General features: G+C 41.7%; 1 protein-coding gene across 6 annotated transcripts in view; it reads right to left on the bottom strand.

The window, feature by feature from the left end:
• The window catches only part of GARRE1 (granule associated Rac and RHOG effector 1), a 93,019-nt gene that overhangs the window by 25,727 nt on the left and 49,892 nt on the right, over positions 1 to 17,400 (bottom strand). For all 6 annotated transcript variants that reach the window (XM_060185686.1, XM_060185687.1, XM_060185690.1 and 3 more), the window contains 6 exons: positions 14,342 to 14,548; positions 11,892 to 12,032; positions 11,513 to 11,608; positions 11,227 to 11,388; positions 8,446 to 8,604; positions 2,791 to 2,888 (listed from right to left, as the gene is read on the bottom strand). In XM_060185686.1, coding sequence (XP_060041669.1) covers positions 2,791 to 2,888; positions 8,446 to 8,604; positions 11,227 to 11,388; positions 11,513 to 11,608; positions 11,892 to 12,032; positions 14,342 to 14,548 — 863 coding nt within the window. The remainder of the gene's footprint in view (positions 1 to 2,790; positions 2,889 to 8,445; positions 8,605 to 11,226; positions 11,389 to 11,512; positions 11,609 to 11,891; positions 12,033 to 14,341; positions 14,549 to 17,400) is intronic.

Raw genomic sequence — 17,400 nt, 5'->3', positions numbered from 1 at the left:
ATAAATTATTTGTTCAATGAATTGAGAGTTTCATTCTGAACTATTCTGTTGTTGGTGGGGCTTCATCACTCTGGGTTGATTTTTTTTTTTTTTTTTTGAGATAGAAGGAGAGAGAGGAATAGACACCACAGCACCAGAACTTTCTCTTGCATGGTGGGGGCCAGGCTTGAACCTGGGTTGCACATATGACAAAGGAGACAACACTATCCAGGTGAGTTATCTTGCTCATTTCACAGAATTCTCTCTTTCTGTCTCTGTCTCTCTTGGTCATCACTGGGGGCTCCCCACTGTAGACTGACTTTTTCAGATAGAAAGATAGATAGAAAGACTTTAGCACTGAAGCTTCTCTCAGTGTGGTAGGGGCCAGGCTCAAAATCTGAGTCATGTCTAAGACTAAGCAAGCAGAAAGAATTCCTGAATGATTTTGTGAATAACTTCATTTATCCAGAATGGCTAAAGAAATAATTTGTGTTGAATTCTCAGCTAGTACATATCATGCAATTGAGAAAAAAACAAAAACAAGACAAAACAGAACAACTTTGCCTCTTTACCAAAATCAGCCAGCAGAGGGAGTCTCTCTAAGGAATTATAATATAAGAGGTATTATAATGGAGATGCAATGAATTACAAAGGAAATTAACCAGACAGGAAGTTTTGGAATTAAGCACAGTAGTTAGGGGCCAGGTGATGGCTCACCTTGTACACGTGTAACCACTCATGTTCACATCTGTGGCCCCTACCTGAAGGGGGGAATCTCCACTAACACTGGAGTCATGTTGCCAGTATTTTTCTTTCTCTTTGCCAAAAATGACTAATGGGTCAGCAAAATAGTTTATTTGATAGTATGCTACTCTGCCATATACAGTGACCTGTTTGGGCCCAGACCTCAAGCTATTGGAGGAAGCTTCAGTTCTTGGGTCTCTTTCACTTTCTTTTCCTATGCTCGTGAGCTCGCTCACTTCCTTCCTTCTTTTCTCCTCTTTCTCTCTTTCTTTCTTCACCCAGTGATAAATATATGCCTTCTCTGATTTATCTGTTCATGTACCTTGTCCATTTTCTTGCTGACTTGTAAGAACTTTTGTTTTAATAAATTAAGACTATGGACCCAGGGGGTCAGGAGCAGTGCAGCAGGTTAAGCGCATGTGGCGCAAAGCTTAAGGACTGGTGTAAGGACCCCGATTCGAGCCCCCTGCTCCCCATCTGCAGGGGAGTCGCTTCATAAGCGGTGAAGCAGATCTGCAGTTGTCTGTCTTTCTCTCCCCCTCTGTCTTCCCCTCCTCTCGATTTCTCTCTGTCCTATCCAACAACAAACGACAACAATAACCACAACAAGGTTACAATAAGGGCAACAAAGGAGGGGAAAAAAATGGCCTCTAGGAGCAGTGGATTGATGGTGCAGGCACTGAGCCCCAGCAATAACCCTGGAGGAAAAAAAAAAAAAAAAAAAAAAAAGAATATGGACCCAGACATGACGACAGAGGACCTAGTGGGGGTTGTATTGCTATGTGGAAAACTGGGAAATCTTATGCATGTACAAACGACTGTATTTACTATTGACTGTAAAACATTAATTCCCAATGAGAATTTAAAAAAAAAAAAGGACCCACAAGGTGTCTCAGCAGTGAGGCACATGCCGTCCACTGTGACGCTCTAGGTTTGATCCCTGGCAACACATGAAAGCATCATGGATAGGGGCTGGGTGGTGGCGCACCTGGTTGAATGCACATGTTACAGTGCGCAAGCACCCAGGTTTGAACCCCCAGTCCTCACCTGCAGGGGGAAAGCTTCATGAGTGGTGAGGCAGGGCTGCAGGTATCTCTGTCTCTTTCCCTCTCTATCACCCCCTTCCCTCTCAATTTCTGGCTGTTTCTATCCAATAAATAAATGAAGAAATTAAAAGAATTAAAAAGAAAGAAAAGAATCATGTACCAAGGACAAAAAAAGAGTGATGGTGGAACAGTGCTTTGGTATCTTGCCCTTTTCTGTCTCTAAAAATAAGGAGTGAAAATTAGGTAGGGAGGCAGGCATCTCAGCAACACTGTACAAGGAAGGCCCTGGGTTCATTCCTAGCACTAATAATAAATGAAGAAAAAATTTCCTACTATATACTTATAAATATAACTAATCAAAAATAAAAATGGCTCAGTTAGTTCCAGACTTCAGATGACAGTGGGTGTTAGTTCATGATCATCAGGGTTGCTGGAGCAGAAAAAGGGGACAAGGAACTGTATCTTCTCAGCTTCAGGCAGACAAGTAGGTAACTTTAAAAAGATGGTATATTGTTTACAAACTTTGGTCTCAGTTACAAATATAATACTGCCTATTATAATATAAGAATAGATAAATATTTTGGTTACACTGTTAGTCAGTGAAATTAATTGTCAGTTGTTGTAGTTTCCTTGTCACGGACCAGTATTCAAGATACATGGCACTAACTCCACCAACTGCCCAGAAACCCGCACAAACAGCAGAACCTGTTGTACAATAAGCAAGAGGTTTGTGCAAATATATATATATATATATATATATATATATATATATATATATATATATATATGTATATATATATATACATATATATATATATATATATATATTTTAATCAGAGCACTGCTCTGCTCTGGCTTATTGCGGTGCAGGGGATTGAACCTGAGACTTTGGGCCCTCAGGCATGAGTATCTTTTTGCATAGGCATTATGCTATCTCCCCAATCCTGAAGCAATCTTTTTTTTAAGGATGTACAAACTTTAGTCAGAGCTTACGTTTGTGTTAATATAAGAGTCTTTTTACCATGTGGATGGGACTTGAACTATGATTCTGGAGCCTTCTAGACTGATTTGTGGGGCGTAGGCCTCTTTATTTTCAATCTGAGCTGTGTCAACTACCACCTATGAGAGAAAGAAAAACAAATATCAGCTTTCAGTGAGAAAAATAGATCACAAACAAGGCCAATACACTATTGTAGTTGTGTGCTCTGGCAAGAACCTCCAAGTCCCTAAAACAGATCAATTCCTATGCCCATGGAGACAACAAGCAATAAAGATGATGGAATACAGAAACACTGTAATAAACACAAACCAGAATCTGGGTGTGGAATGTACTAAGCTTTGCAAACACTGTTAGTGCTTTCCCTAAATTATTTATTTGTTGTTAAAGATACGAGAGAGAGAGAAAGAGCCAAAGTATCATTCTGGTGAATGTGACACTAGGAATCAAACTTGAAACCTCATGCTTGAGAGTCGCAATGTTTCACTCCCTAAGCCATCTCCCAGACTCCAAATGCCAACTCCAAATTTTTTTTTCCTTTCCAGAGTACTACTCAGCTCTGGCCCATGGTGGTGCCAGGGACTGAATGTGAGCTATTGGAGCCTCAGGCATCAAAGTCTTTTTGTATAACCACTCTGGTATCTCTACTTTATAAATATTTTAACTAGGATTACTTTGTTTCTTTTTAAAAACTTTTTAAAATTATCTATTTTTATTTATTGATTGATTGATTGGATACAGACAGCCAGAAATCAAGGGAAGAGAGAGGGAGAGACAGAGAGAGATACCTGCAGCACTGCTTCACCACCTGTAAAGCTTTCCCCCTGCAGGTGGGGACTGAGGGCTCAAACCTGGGTCCTTGCATACTGTAACATGTATGCTCAACCAGGTCCGCCACCTCCTGGCCCCTACTTTTGTTTTTTTTATCTATTTTCTACTGTATGTATCATTTGAATAAGTAAAAAGTCCATTAAAAGCCAAACCTATGGTTGATTTCACTGATATGTGAGATACAAACAAACAAAACTAGGGAACATACAAAACCAAACCAAACAAACCTCTGGGTTCTGATGGCAGACTGAGGTAACCAGAGAAGAAAGAGCAGGAGCAAGAGGTAAAAGGGGTCTGTGGAGGGATATTCATACTTGGGTGGGGTGTGTGTGTGTGTGTGTGTGTGTGTAAATACATCTGTATTTCTTTTTTTTTAATTTTTATATTTATTTATTTATTTATTTATTTATTTATTTTCCCTTTTGTTGCCCTTGTTTTTTTATTGTTGTAGTTACTATTGTTGTTGCTGCTGTCATTGTTGTTGGATAGGAGAGAGGAGGGGAAGACAGAGAGGGGGAGAGAAAGATAGACACCTGCAGACCTGCTTCACCGCCTGTGAAATGACTCCCCTGTAGGTAGGGGGCTGGGGGCTCAAACCGGGATCCTTACACCAGTCCTTGTGCTTCGTGCCATGTGCGCTTAATCCGCTGTGCTACCGCCCGACTCCCATTATCAGGTGAATTCTTATGCTCCCAAATGATGCCTTTAAGAATGCATTTTTTTAAAGTTTTTTTAAAAAATATTTATTTATTCCCTTTTGTTGTTCTTGTTTTATTGTTATAGTTATCAGTGTCGTGGTTGTTGGATAGGACAGAGAGAAATGGAGAGAGGAGGGGAAGTCAGAGAGGGGAGAGAAAGAGAGACACCTGCAGACCTGCTTCACCACCTGTGAAGTGACTCCCCTTAGGGGGGGAGCCAGGGGCTCTAACCGGGATCCTTAAGCCGGTCCTTGCGCCAACTGCGCTTAACCCGCTACACTACTGCCCGACTCCCTTAAGAATGCATTTTATTTATTTATTTACTTAATTTTATTTATTTATTTTTTAAATTTTAATATTTTATTTATTTATTTATTTATTCCCTTTTGTTGCCCTTGTTGTTTTATTGTTGTAGTTATTATTGTTGTTGTCGTTGTTGGATAGGACAGAGATAAATGGAGAGAGGGAGGGGAAGACAGAGGAGGAGAGAAAGACAGACACCTGCAGACCTGCTTCACCGCCTGTGAAGGGACTCCCCTGCAGGTGGGGAGCCGGGGTTCGAACCGGGATCCTTATGCAGGTCCTTGTGCTTTGCGCCACCTGCACTTAGCCCGCTGCGCTACCGCCCGACTCCCTTATTTATATTTTTTACCAGAGTACTGCTCAGCTCTGGCTTATGGTGGTGTGGGGGGTTCAACCTGGGACTTGAGAGCCTCTGGCATGAAAGTCTCTTTGCATAACCATTATGTTATATCCCACCCTATTTATTTATTTTAAATTTAACTTAATTTTTTTCCTCCAGGGTTATCACTGGGGCTCAGTGCCTATACTACGAATCCACTGCTCCTGGAGGCTATTTTTTCCCTTTTGTTGCTCTTGTTGTTATTATTATTGTTATTACTGCTGTTGATGTTGGATAGGACAGAGAAAAATCGAGAGAGATGGGGAAGAAAGAGTGGGGGAGAGAAAGATAGACACCTGCAGACCTGCTTCACTGCTTGTGAAGCAACCCCCCCTCCCGCAGGTGGGGAGCCGGGGACATGGGCTGTCAGTGCACTTTGTGCCATGTGTGCTTATCCCTCTGTGCCACCACCCAGCCCTCTATTTATTTTTAAAAATAATTTTTAACTTAATTTATTAATTTGATAGGACAAATAAATTGAGAGGGAAGAGGGAAGGGGAAGGGAGAGGGAGAGAGAGAGAGAGAGACAGAGACAGAGAGGTACCAGCACTGCTACACTGCTGGTGAAGTTTTTCTTCCTGCAGGTGGGGAACAAAGGCTTGAACCCAGGTCCCTGTGCATGTTAACTTGTGCACTTAACCAGGCATGTAACTGCCTGGTCCAAGAAGGCATTTTATATTCAACTAATTCAAGTATCAGTACAACTTCAGGAAAGAATTATTTTGTAGAGATTTTTCACTATCACATGGATAATTGAAAAAAAAATTGACAAAGTGATTTAAATATTTTCATAAAACTAAAGGGACTGAAAATAAATCAAAACCATAAAGCATCTTCTTTTAGTGCGAGATATCAAACTCATGGCCTTATACATGTGAAATGTATGTTCTACCACAGAACTATACACGGATCTATAAAAATATTTTAAAATGAAATCTCTAACATTTCAGAAGTAAAGCCATATAGTTGCTTATTATGATTACAAATTTAGTCTCTAATCGAGCCAATTTCTATTGCTATGAACTGAGTTCCCAACAACGGCTCTGCTTTGTCCACTGGAACAGACTTCCTGTTCAAGGACAAACCATTGTTGGATGAAGCAGGTGTTTCCTCTTTCCTCCCATCCCCAGACCATAATCTAAAGGTTCTTTGTCAGTTACACACAAAGGTGCCCCTTGGGTCAAGAGGAAGGGAATTAAGAAATTTCTGTTCTCTGAACAACATGGGGCACTGTGTTTTGAAAACAGCCTGTGAGTCCTTATTTCTTCTTTTAGGGTTCCTTCGCTAATGAACAGATGCTAAAGGAAGTCTAACTTCCCGTGGACAAGTCCTCATTTTTGGTTTTCTTTTAAACTAGAGTACTGCTCAATTCTGGCTTGAGATGGTACCGGGGACTTTGTAGTACGTAGGACTTTGGAGCCTTAGACATGAGATATATATCTCCACTGTGCTATCTCCCCTGCCCTATCTAGTCCTCTTTGAAAGCAGCTCTGCATGGGGTCACCTGAGCCCTCACTCCCATGAAGCAAAAAGACACATCCCTTTAACAGCTCCTTTCACAAATACAGGAGGAGATTAAGAAATGCTTCTTTGATTCTCTTAATCTATAATTAGCTTTCTCTAACCTCTACCTAAAATGCTCTTATCTTTCAATAAGTCATCACTTAATTGTAGAAAATGGCAGCAAAGTCATAAAGTTATTTTCAGCTGTCACCAAGTGAAGTTATTTGACTTAGTAGTACCAAATAAGAAACTAAGTGATGATTTGAGTTGCTGATCTCTAATCAATCTCATTCAATTTTGGCAGGTTTCTTCTTCTCTGTAAAGGTAAAAAGACCAAACTAATTTCTGAATTGATGTTGCTGTTTGATTGCGAAAGAAGGTAGAAAGCTGGGATATAGTCTGGCTAGATGCAGTGCTACTTAACATCATGGGAGGTGTCTCTGAGGGGGTGATCAATGAGCTGATGTCAGAAAAATGAGCAGTAAGCATGAAAATCAGAAAGGAATAGTCTCAGTTAAACGGAGCATCACGTGCAAAGGACTGGGATAGGACGATGCTTACCAGGCTGGAGCACTGGAAGCCAGGCATTGCAGCTTGAGAGTAGTCAAGTCAGGTCAAGGGGCCCATTTGTTAAAGTTTCTTTTAAGGGGGCCAGGTGGTGGCACAACTGGTTAAGTGCACATAGTACTATGCAAAAGGATATGCCCATGGACCTGGGTTTGGGCCCCCCCCCTTCCCGCAGAGGGAATACTTCACAAATGGAAAAGAGGGTCTGCAGTTATCTTTCCCTCTTCCTATTTCTCCATCCTCTCTGAATTTCTCTGTTCTATATAAATAAATAAATAAACAAAGGAAAACATGGCCACCATAGTGCCGGCACTGAGCCCCAGTGACAAAAAAAAAAAAAAAGTCTCTTAAAATGAGGAAAATCCCAAGCATTTGCAACTAGGCTCCTGGAAATCATATATGATCAATCAGTAAAAGAAAAAAGATGCCTTATTTATCTGGAATTAGGATCTTGCAAGTGTGTGATTTTTACCACTCCTAACCAACTTTTTCATTCAGAGAGAAAGGGACAGGGAGAGAGATCACAGCACCAGAGTTTCTTCTGCGTCCTCCACTGCCATAGTTCCTCCATTATGGTTCTGGAGCTCAAACCATGACAACATAGGCACTCTACCTAGTGAGCTATCTTGTTTGATCCAAAAAGACTTTTATTTATTTATTCATGAGAAATGATAGGAGAGAGAAAGAACCAGACAGCACTCTGGTACATGTACTGCCAGGGATGGAACTCAGGACCTCATGCTTGAGAGTCCAATGCCTTATCCACTGTGCCACCTCCCAGACCACCCAAAAGACTTTTAAAAGTTGCTCTCCCATTACTTTTATTTTATTTTATTTTATTTTATTTGCCTCCAGGGTTATTGCTGGGACTCAGTACCTGCACTATGAATCCACTGCTTCTAGAGGCTGCTTTTTCCCTTTTGTTGTCCTTGTTGTTTATTGTTGTTGTTGTTAGGAGAGAGAAATAGAGAGAGATGGGGAAGAAAGACACAGATCTGCTTTACCACTTGTGAAGTGGCCCCCCTGTAGGTGAGGAGCTGGGGGCTCAAACTAGGATCCTTATGCCATGCTGGTCCTTGTGCTTCGCGCCTTGTGCACATAACCTGCTGTGCCACTGCCCAGCCCCCTCCCATTAGCTTCTATCTGGTCTAGCACTCTAGCACTACAAAAGTTAAAAAAATTATTCAGGGGGTTGAGGAGATAGCATAGTGGTTATACAAACATACTCTCAAGCCTCTAAGTCCCAAGTTTAATCCCCAGAACCACCATAAACCAGACCTGTGCAATGTTCTGGTTAAAAAAAAAAAGAATCACACACACACACATATATACCTGCACTATATCATCACATATCTCTTCACTCTCTTTCCAACCAATTAACCCCACACATTCACTCACCAGCCCAGCTTGGCCAAACAGCAGCTGCACAGCTGTCTTGCAGGCACCCCGCCATGTGGATGGGCACACCTGGTTCAGTACTTCAGTCACAGGAAGATCGTCCCTGGGCGTGATTCCATTATAGCAGCCTGCCTCCTTGATCAGCTGTAACATCGTATGCTACAGACAGAGAAGAGCGTTCACACATCAAGATAAAGCTATGCTACCAGGGCAGGGGGCTAGGTGTCTACACAGAGACTACCCCTCCCCAATGGTCTTTTTTCCCCCCCTTTTTCTTTTCCTCCCCTTTCTCTCTCCCTTCCTCCCCCTTCCTCTCTCCCTTTCTTTCCTTCCTCTCTCTCTCTTTTTCTTTCCTTCTTGTCCCTCCTTTTCCTCTCTCCTTCACTGCTTGGGAAGCTTCCCCTCTGCAGGTGGGGGATAGGGGCTTGAACTTGGGTTCTTGTGCATGGTATGTTTATGTTTTACTAAGTGTGCCACCTACTAGGGTCCCAACTTGGCAAAATATTTTAAAAAATCAACTTGAATATAATTCTTCTTCTTTTTTAAAGATTTTATTTATTTATTAATGAGAAACATAGAAGAGAGCAAGAGCCAGACACCACTCTGGTACATGTGCTGCCAGGGATTGAACTCAGGACCTCATGCTTGAGAGTCCAATGCTTTATCCACTGCGCCACCTCCCGGACCACACTTGAATATAATACTAATTTAACACTATAAATTTATTTTAATGGTTTTCTCTAACTTAAAAAAATTATTATTTATTTATTGGATAGAAACATATAGAAATTTAGAGAGAAGGGGGAGATAGAGACAGACACCTGCAGCCCTGCTTAACCACTTGTGAAGCTTTCCCCCTGTAGGTGGGGACCAGGGGCTTAAACCTGGGCCCTTGCACAATCTAACATGTGCATTCAACCAGGTGTAACACCACCCATCCCCTGGCTTTGTATAACTTCTCTGTTAAAATTAATAATAGAATATTGGTATTCATCTTAAGTAGGCAAAACAATATGTTTCTACCTGCATATGGTTCACCACATGGTTGTTTTTGTTTAACTGACTGCCTGGCTTGATTACAGATAAATACAACATTGTATTTTGCAAACTGAGGGGAAAAAAATGAAAAAGGTAACGCCATGCAAGATTCTGAAATTTGTAGAAATGTGTTTAATACAGGTATACAAAAGTATTCTGCTTAACTACTCTCAAATCATATTATTTAAAAATTGTAATGTAATTATCATCAGATAATCTCAGAGATTTTTCTCAATCCTGAGAGCAAGTGGCTAGCTATGGACTCATACGAATTAATATACATATCAGATTTCCATACTAACACAAAATACAGCAATATTTATCTAGCTATAGGAGCAATTTGGTTGAGAAATTTTAAAGTTCTGAATCCCTGTAACTAAGGAAGCAAAATCATCTGGTGGGAGCAAATATCAATCAATCCTCAACTTTTACTTTGGATGACCAAGTAGTTAGGCATGTAAATCTGGAAACCAACTATATAAGCTCAAATGACAACTTTCTAGCAGTATGACTCCTGGATCTCAGGTCTCCTACATGTCACTATATGGGGAAAGAGCAGTATCACCTTCACAGTGAGGGTTAAATACATGCGAGGCATGTTGAATAGATGTGATGCATGTAGATCCTCTTTCTTGTTCCTGATTTTAGAGTAAATTTTTCCAGTGGTTCACCAGAGTATGATGTTATCTGTGAGTTTCTAACATATGACCATTATACTGAGGTGGTTTCCATTACTAGTTTGTTATTTTTATTCTGAAAAGTTTTGGTGTTATTTAAGTTGTTTTTTTTTTCCCTGTATCAAGTTGTGATGATCTTGTCAGACTTCCCCCCTTTATTATTTTCATGTATTAAATAACACGAAACCTTGGTGGATTTACAGAAAAAAAGATAAAATACAAGTGAAGCGGAGAGTCGGGCTGTAGCACAGAGGGTTAAGCGCAGGTGGCACAAAGCACAAGGACCGGCATAAGGATCCCGGTTCGAACCCCAGCTCCCCACCTGCAGGGGAGTCGCTTCACAGGTAGTGAAGCAGGTCTGCAGGTGTCTATCTTTCTCTCCCCCTCTGTCTTCCCCTCCTCTCTCCGTTTCTCTCTGTCCTATCCAACAACGACGACAACAACAATAATAACTACAACAATAAAACAACAAGGGCAACAAAAGGGAATAAATAAATAAAATAAAATATTTAAAAAAATTAAAAAAAAATACAAGTGAAGCATTTGAAACAATGCATGGCATGATCATAGTTACTGCATTATAACAAGATTCTTCCTCTTAGATCACAAAAGTCAACTGAGACATTAATCATAAACAATACTTCATAGTGTACTTTCAGAACCCTTTATTCTAAACATTTGAATGAAGAAAAAAAAGCCCCATTGTTCATATCAACTTGCTGAGGTAAGTCAACGCCTTTGCCTTGACTTCAGTTTTTAATTTACATCCTGAAGTTTCTCTTAAAAACTCTATTTTTTAAATAAAATTTATTATCTTTATTTATTGGATAGAGACAGTCAGAAATCTAGAGGGAAGGGAGGGGTAGAGAGGATGAGAGGCAGAGAAACACCTGCAGCTCTGCTTCACCACCTGTGAAGCTTTCCCCCTGCAGGTAGAGACTGGGGGCTCGAACCTGGGTCCTTGTGCATTGTAACATGTGTGCTCAACCAGGTGCACCACCACCCGGCCCCAAAAACTCTATTTTTAGGTTCACACCCGGGATACTGGAACCCCATAGCAAGCTACCGTCTTAAGTTTCAGATTGTCAGCGGCCGACTCGTTGAAAGAGACGCCCTTCAGGAAGTGGGATCCTATTTGCACAGGGACGGTGGGAAGCTCACACTGCATGGGCTGTGGGGGTGTCTGCCTCCGCCCTGTCTGCTGCGCCTCAGCCTCACTGCAGCAGCCCTGGAAAGGGTTTGGACGAAAGAGAAGAGAGGTGACCCATGGCGCAGCTGCCAAGACATTTGGTTCACTTGTGATGACACTGCCATAGCACAGCTCCCAAAGACTCCCAGGAAGAAAAGTGTACCTGCAAACTTGCTTCAATTGCCTTTGGATTCAGGTGGAAACCAGCTTTCATTGCATATTCACAGTGGCCTAAGCTTTCCAGAGCTATTTTATATGCCTGCAAAAAAATGTTTTCAGATATTTATTTGGTGAGAGAAAGAGGTCTGAGACCTGCTCTTGCACATACAGTGCCCTGGGATTAAACCCAGGACCTGGCACTTGCAAAGCCTAAGATCAAGATACTACAATGGATTATAAGATGACAATGTCCAATGGAAAAAAAAATTAGAAAATATCTGTAGTTACCACAGAACCTTTCTGATTAATTAGTTCAACAGTACACCTTCAACTCCTTTGTTTCTAGTCCTCAGGTATCAATGTGCCAGTTTTGAAAAACTTACTTGTAAAGCACTGTCGATCTTTATGTTTAGTTCTTTTAGTTGGTGCTCCGGAATTACTGCACTCTGGGAACAGAAGAGCTGTTGAACTTCAATTCCTGCCAGGCGGCCATCACAGCCTCTTTCTCTTAGTCTAGATGTTGCCTGTAAATATAATAAACATAGTGATTGATAAGTAAAAGGATGCAAGGTACTAAAAGAATCAAGACAAAAAAGAAAACTAAAGCAAGAAGTCACCTAAACATTAAATATCAACCAGAAATTCTGGGTCGCTAATATTCTAAAGTGAGCTGCCAGGTTTTGCAAGCTTAAATCAATCACCTTGAAAAGAAAACAAACGGGAGTTGGCGGTAGCGCAGCGGATTAAGCACAAGGACCCGCATAAGGATTCCGGTTCGAGGCCCCGGCTCCTCACCTGCAGGGGAGTTGCTTCACAGGTGGTGAAGCAGGTCTACAGGTGTCTATCTTTCTCTCCCCCTCTGTCTTTCCCTCCTCTCTCTCCATTTTTCTCTGTCCTACCCAATGACAGCAATAACAACAAAAATAATAATAACTACAACAATGATAAAATAAGGACAACAAAAGGGAAAAAAACGGTCTCCAGGAGTAGTATTTGTGGTGCAGGTACGAAGCCCCAGAGCCCCGGCAATAACCCTGGAGGCAAAAAAAAAAAGCCAACTTGACATAGCACCAACTTTATTTTAGAAATTCTGGGATAGGGAGTTGGGCTGTAGTGCAGCGGGCTAAGCGCAGGTGGCGCAAAGCACAAGGACCGGCATAAGGATACCGGTTCGAACCCCGGCTCCCCACCTGCAGGGGAGTCGCGTCACAGTCGGTGAAGCAGGTCTGCAGGTGTCTATCTTTCTCTCCTCCTCTCTGTCTTCCCCTCCCTCTCTCCATTTCTCTCTGTCCTATCCAACAACGACAACAACAATAATAACTACAACAATAAAACAACAAGGGCAACAAAAGAGAATAAATAAGTAAAATAAATATAAAAAAAATTAAAGAAAAAAATTCTGGGATAAAAATAAAAAAGATTTGCTTGCCTGTTATTTACTTACTTTTTAAATATTTATTTTATTTTTAATGAGGGTGGGGTAAGATATAGAGAGGAAGGCACAGAGAGAGACTAGAGTACTGGTCAGCTCTGGTTGATGATGGTGTTTGGGATTAAAACTGGGACTTTGGAGCCTCAGGCAAGAGGATCTTTTGCATACCCTTTATGCTATCTCCCCAGCCCTTCTGTTATTCTTTTTTTTTTTTTTTTTTTACCACAGCCACTGCTCAGCTCTGGTTTATGACAGTGCTTGGGACTGAACCTGGAACTTTGAAGCCTCAAGCATGTAAGATTTTTTACATAACCATTAAGTTATCTCCCCCAGTCTCTGTTATTGATATTTATTTATTTTAAAATATTTTTTAAAATTTATTATTGGATAGAGACAGAGAAATTGAGGGGTGGTGGGGAGGTAGAGAGGGAGAGAGACAGAGAGACAGCTGCAGCCCTGCTTCACCACTTGTGACGCTTTCATCCTTCAGGTGGGGACCAGAGGCTTGAACCTGAGTTCTTGTGCACTGTAATGTGTGCACTTAGACAGGTGTGCCACCGCCTGGCCCCGGATATTTATTATTCTATTTATTTATTTATTTTATATTTATTTATTCCCTTTTGTTGCCCTTATTTTATTGTTGTAGTCATTGTTGGATAGGACAGAGAGAAATGGAGAGAGGAAGGGAAGACAGAGAGGGGGAGAGAAAGATAGACACCTGCAGACAAAAAAATTGTTTGGGGTGGGGCAAAGGGGACTTTTAAAAGCTAAAAAAACAAAACAAAAAAAACTGCTTTGACAATTTAATTAATAGAATGACTGAAACCAGACATAGCATAATAAATCAATATACTTCTCCTTCACTAAAATTCTATCTCTGACCCAGTAAAAGGAAGAAACAAACCCCAGTTAAAGATTTGTTCTGGACCCCCCCCCCCGGCTTACTGGAAACGAGGCAGTAAGAAAGCACTTACCAGAAGTGGGCTGTCACCCACCACCTCCCACCTGGCCACTTGGCTGAACAGTTAGCCTGAGCAGCCAGCTCTAGTCTCTCTCCTGACCTCTCCATCTCTGTCTGTATCTCTCTCTCTGTATCTCCAGTCTTTTCTCCCTGGTTCCTCTTCCTAGAGGCCTTGCTGCACCCCCCAGTAGTAGACCGGTCTCTTCCTTTGGGTTCCCACACTCCTCCATCATAGCCCCTTAACACAGCTTTTGTAAACCCTTCCTCCCAGGAGAATGAGTAGATTGTCCTGTCTCTGTTAATTGAATGAATGAGCTAATGGTAACACTTGGAAACACATTCCTAATTAAAAGCATCCATTTGAGAACCAACAGGCAAGGGCCCCCTAGAGGCTCTTCTATATGAGCACAGGCCACCAAGCTCCTGAAAGTCAGTGTTACCTCTGCAGCCCCGCGCCATGATCGGATGGCTTCTTCCAGTTCAGGCGTGTGGCTCATGCCAGATAAGCCACCGCTGCTGTTACTCTTTTTCTCTGGCACAACCACTTCAGCAAAGCAGGAGTGAGCCACTGGCTGGACCTTCTGTAATGCCTGGGTCAAAAACTGGAAATGGACCTGTACCACTGTCAGGAAACATCGCCCGAGCACCTGTGAAAACAAGAGAGCCAGGCATTGTAGATTGTGGGTCAAGACTGCATTACTGCAATACACATTCTCAGTATGGAGTTGAGAAGAAAGTGATGATAAACTGGAAATCTCAAAAGTCACCATGTTTTAGAAGGATCTGCATAGACTTGGGTTCTTCATACCTAGAACTCTAAAAGTTTCAACCAAATAGAAGGCACAGGGTTCAAACGGGTCTGCTAACTTCCCTGTCTCCTGCTCGCCACTAACTCATGTTAGGATTCTCGCTCACACCAATTCTGGTTGTCTTTGAATTCCTGTTGAACCAGAGCAACCAGATATGCTACATCACATTCAGAAAGCAGAGTCAGGAGGGCTGGGGAGACAGCAAATGGTTTTGCAAAAAGACTTTCATGCTGGAGGCTCTGAGGTCTCAGATTCAATCCCCAACAACGTAAGAGAGAGAAAGCGAAGCAGTGCTCTGCTCTCTCTCACTAAAATAAAGAATATATACAAAAAAAGAAAAGAGAGAGAGAAGGGGAGAGATGGGGTCAGAGGATGACTCACCCAGGAGAGTGCCTTCCTAAGTATGAGGCGGTGGGTTCAAGCCCAACCCCATATGGGAACATCATGGACAGCCATGATGTCACCCATGGAACGAGGTTAGTTCCATGGGTGACAGAGCAGTCTACACTGTCTCTCTGTTGTTTCTTTCTCCCTCTCTCTTTCCAAAATAAAAAATGATTCCAAAACCGGAGACATTTACTTCATTCCCTCTGCCACAATAAAAAGGAAAACAGAGTGAAAGTTATGCAATTAAAAATCAGTTTGACTCTAAGAAGACATTATTTAGGAAACAGAATCCAAAGATACAAGTCATTTTGGAAACAGTGTTATTAACATAGTTGTATGTCATAGTACCAATCTTATGAAATAAGCTGACAGACCAGTCTTGTAGGAATCAACAAACATACGACGGGCCACTCAGTTTGCCAGTGCAATAGAAACCCACTCACTGACACAAACCAGCAGTTGGTTAGCTGATGGAATAGTTCACCTAGCAGGGAATTCATCTGAAAAAGCTACATATATAATACTATGTTAATATCTACCATTAGTATATAATTATAATAATGCATAAACTGAAAGACTACATACAGAAATTACTTAATTTTAAGATACTAATGTGTATTAGTCTACCAGCTTTGGCACTGGCTAACACTGTTCTCAAACATGGCTATTTCTTGCTAGCCTGCCTGTGTTGACCACATCTATAAGGGGTTGTCTATGATTCCCCATTTCTTGTTCTTTAAAGCAGAGCAAGAACTTCCAAGATTTGAACAGAGAACACAGATTATTCTTCCCCTAATCTTTTAGCTGTTTCAGCCCATGCCAAATTTGACAACAGTAACAAAGGCTTTTTGCAACTCTTCCATCATGTTATATAACATTCAATTTTTTTTTTTGAAAGGCAGTTTATATTTCTTCAGTTTACACAGACTATTCCCCAAACCTACACAAACACCCCCCGCCCCCGCCAATGAAAAAGCTGAGGGGGTCCACTTGTTGATAGCACTCAGCCCTGGGGAGGTGGTGAAGGTTAAGGACTTGTTTCTATTGCCTTTTTTTTTTTTTTCCTTTTCATTACTAGAGCACTGCTCAACTCTGGCTTATGGTGGTGCAGGGATTAAATCTGGGACTCTGGCACCTCAGGCATGAGTTTCTTTGCATAACCATTAGGCTATCTCCCCCAGCCCTCCACTGTCTTCTAATAAGGACCTAAAATATGATACTAGCTACCACTCTCTAGCTCAGTGCTGTCCCTTGGAATAGGCCAAAAGGACACTCAACCTCAGGCGGGGTTAGATAGGGTAGGGATTGAGAGCATAATGATTATGTAAAGAGACTCTCATGCCTGAGGCTCCGCGAAGTCCCAGGTTCAATCCCCCTTCCCCCACAATAAACCAGAGCTGTGCAGTGCTCTGGTGTCTCTCTTGTTTTCCTCTCTGCATCTCTCTTTATAAAAATTTTTTAAAAGAACACTCAGCCTCAGACCTCAGCACACATCACAGATGCTGCCCTTTTCTTTCTTTTTTTAAAAATATTTTATTTATTTATGAGAAAGATAGGAGGAAGAGAAAGAACCAGATATCAGTCCGATACATGTGCTGCCTGGGATTGAACCCAGGACCTCATGCTTGAGAGTCCAATGCTTTATCCACTGCTCCACCCCCAGGACCATGATGCTGCCCTTTTCTAGCCCACTCACTGGTCAGAGCTCTGCTTCCTGAAGAGAATGAGGCAGAGACACCCACTCCTTCTGAATTATGTTCCCTTGTGGAAATCACCTGGGCCAAATTAAAACAAACAAACTCCCAGGAAATCCCACACAAAATGAACCCCCACCCAAACCTCCAGGGTTTCCACTCCCAGCTCCCTCTAAGTGCCTCCCCTGTCAGTGAACTTGTGCCACATAGGCCAGGGTGAGGTACACAGGAGGCAGACCTAGCAATCTGGATATATATGACACGAACAAATAGCAATTAATATTATACATAATAATGTACTATATGCTAGAGAGTTCATGTAGATTATTATTATTATTTTTTATCCTAGGCGGTGCCTGTGGTGCCATCCCTATTTTACAGACAAGACCTAGATATAGAATGTTATGAAACCTTGTCAAGGAAAAAACTGGATGGGGCAGAGTGATTGCTTGGCTCAAATGTCTATGAGTCAATGAGCCTCACTGCCTTCAATAGGCTTCAATCAGCTCTAAACTATGGGCTTCTCTCCCCTCTCAATTTCTCTCTGTCCTATCCAATAAATAAAAAAAATAAAGGAGTCGGGAGGTAGCGCAGCGGGTTAAGTGCAGG

Source organism: Erinaceus europaeus, chromosome 2, assembly GCF_950295315.1.
Source record: "Erinaceus europaeus chromosome 2, mEriEur2.1, whole genome shotgun sequence".
Taxonomy (NCBI): domain Eukaryota; kingdom Metazoa; phylum Chordata; class Mammalia; order Eulipotyphla; family Erinaceidae; genus Erinaceus; species Erinaceus europaeus.
The sequence above is the reverse complement of the archived record's forward strand: the minus strand, read 5'-3'. Positions and strand labels throughout refer to the sequence as shown.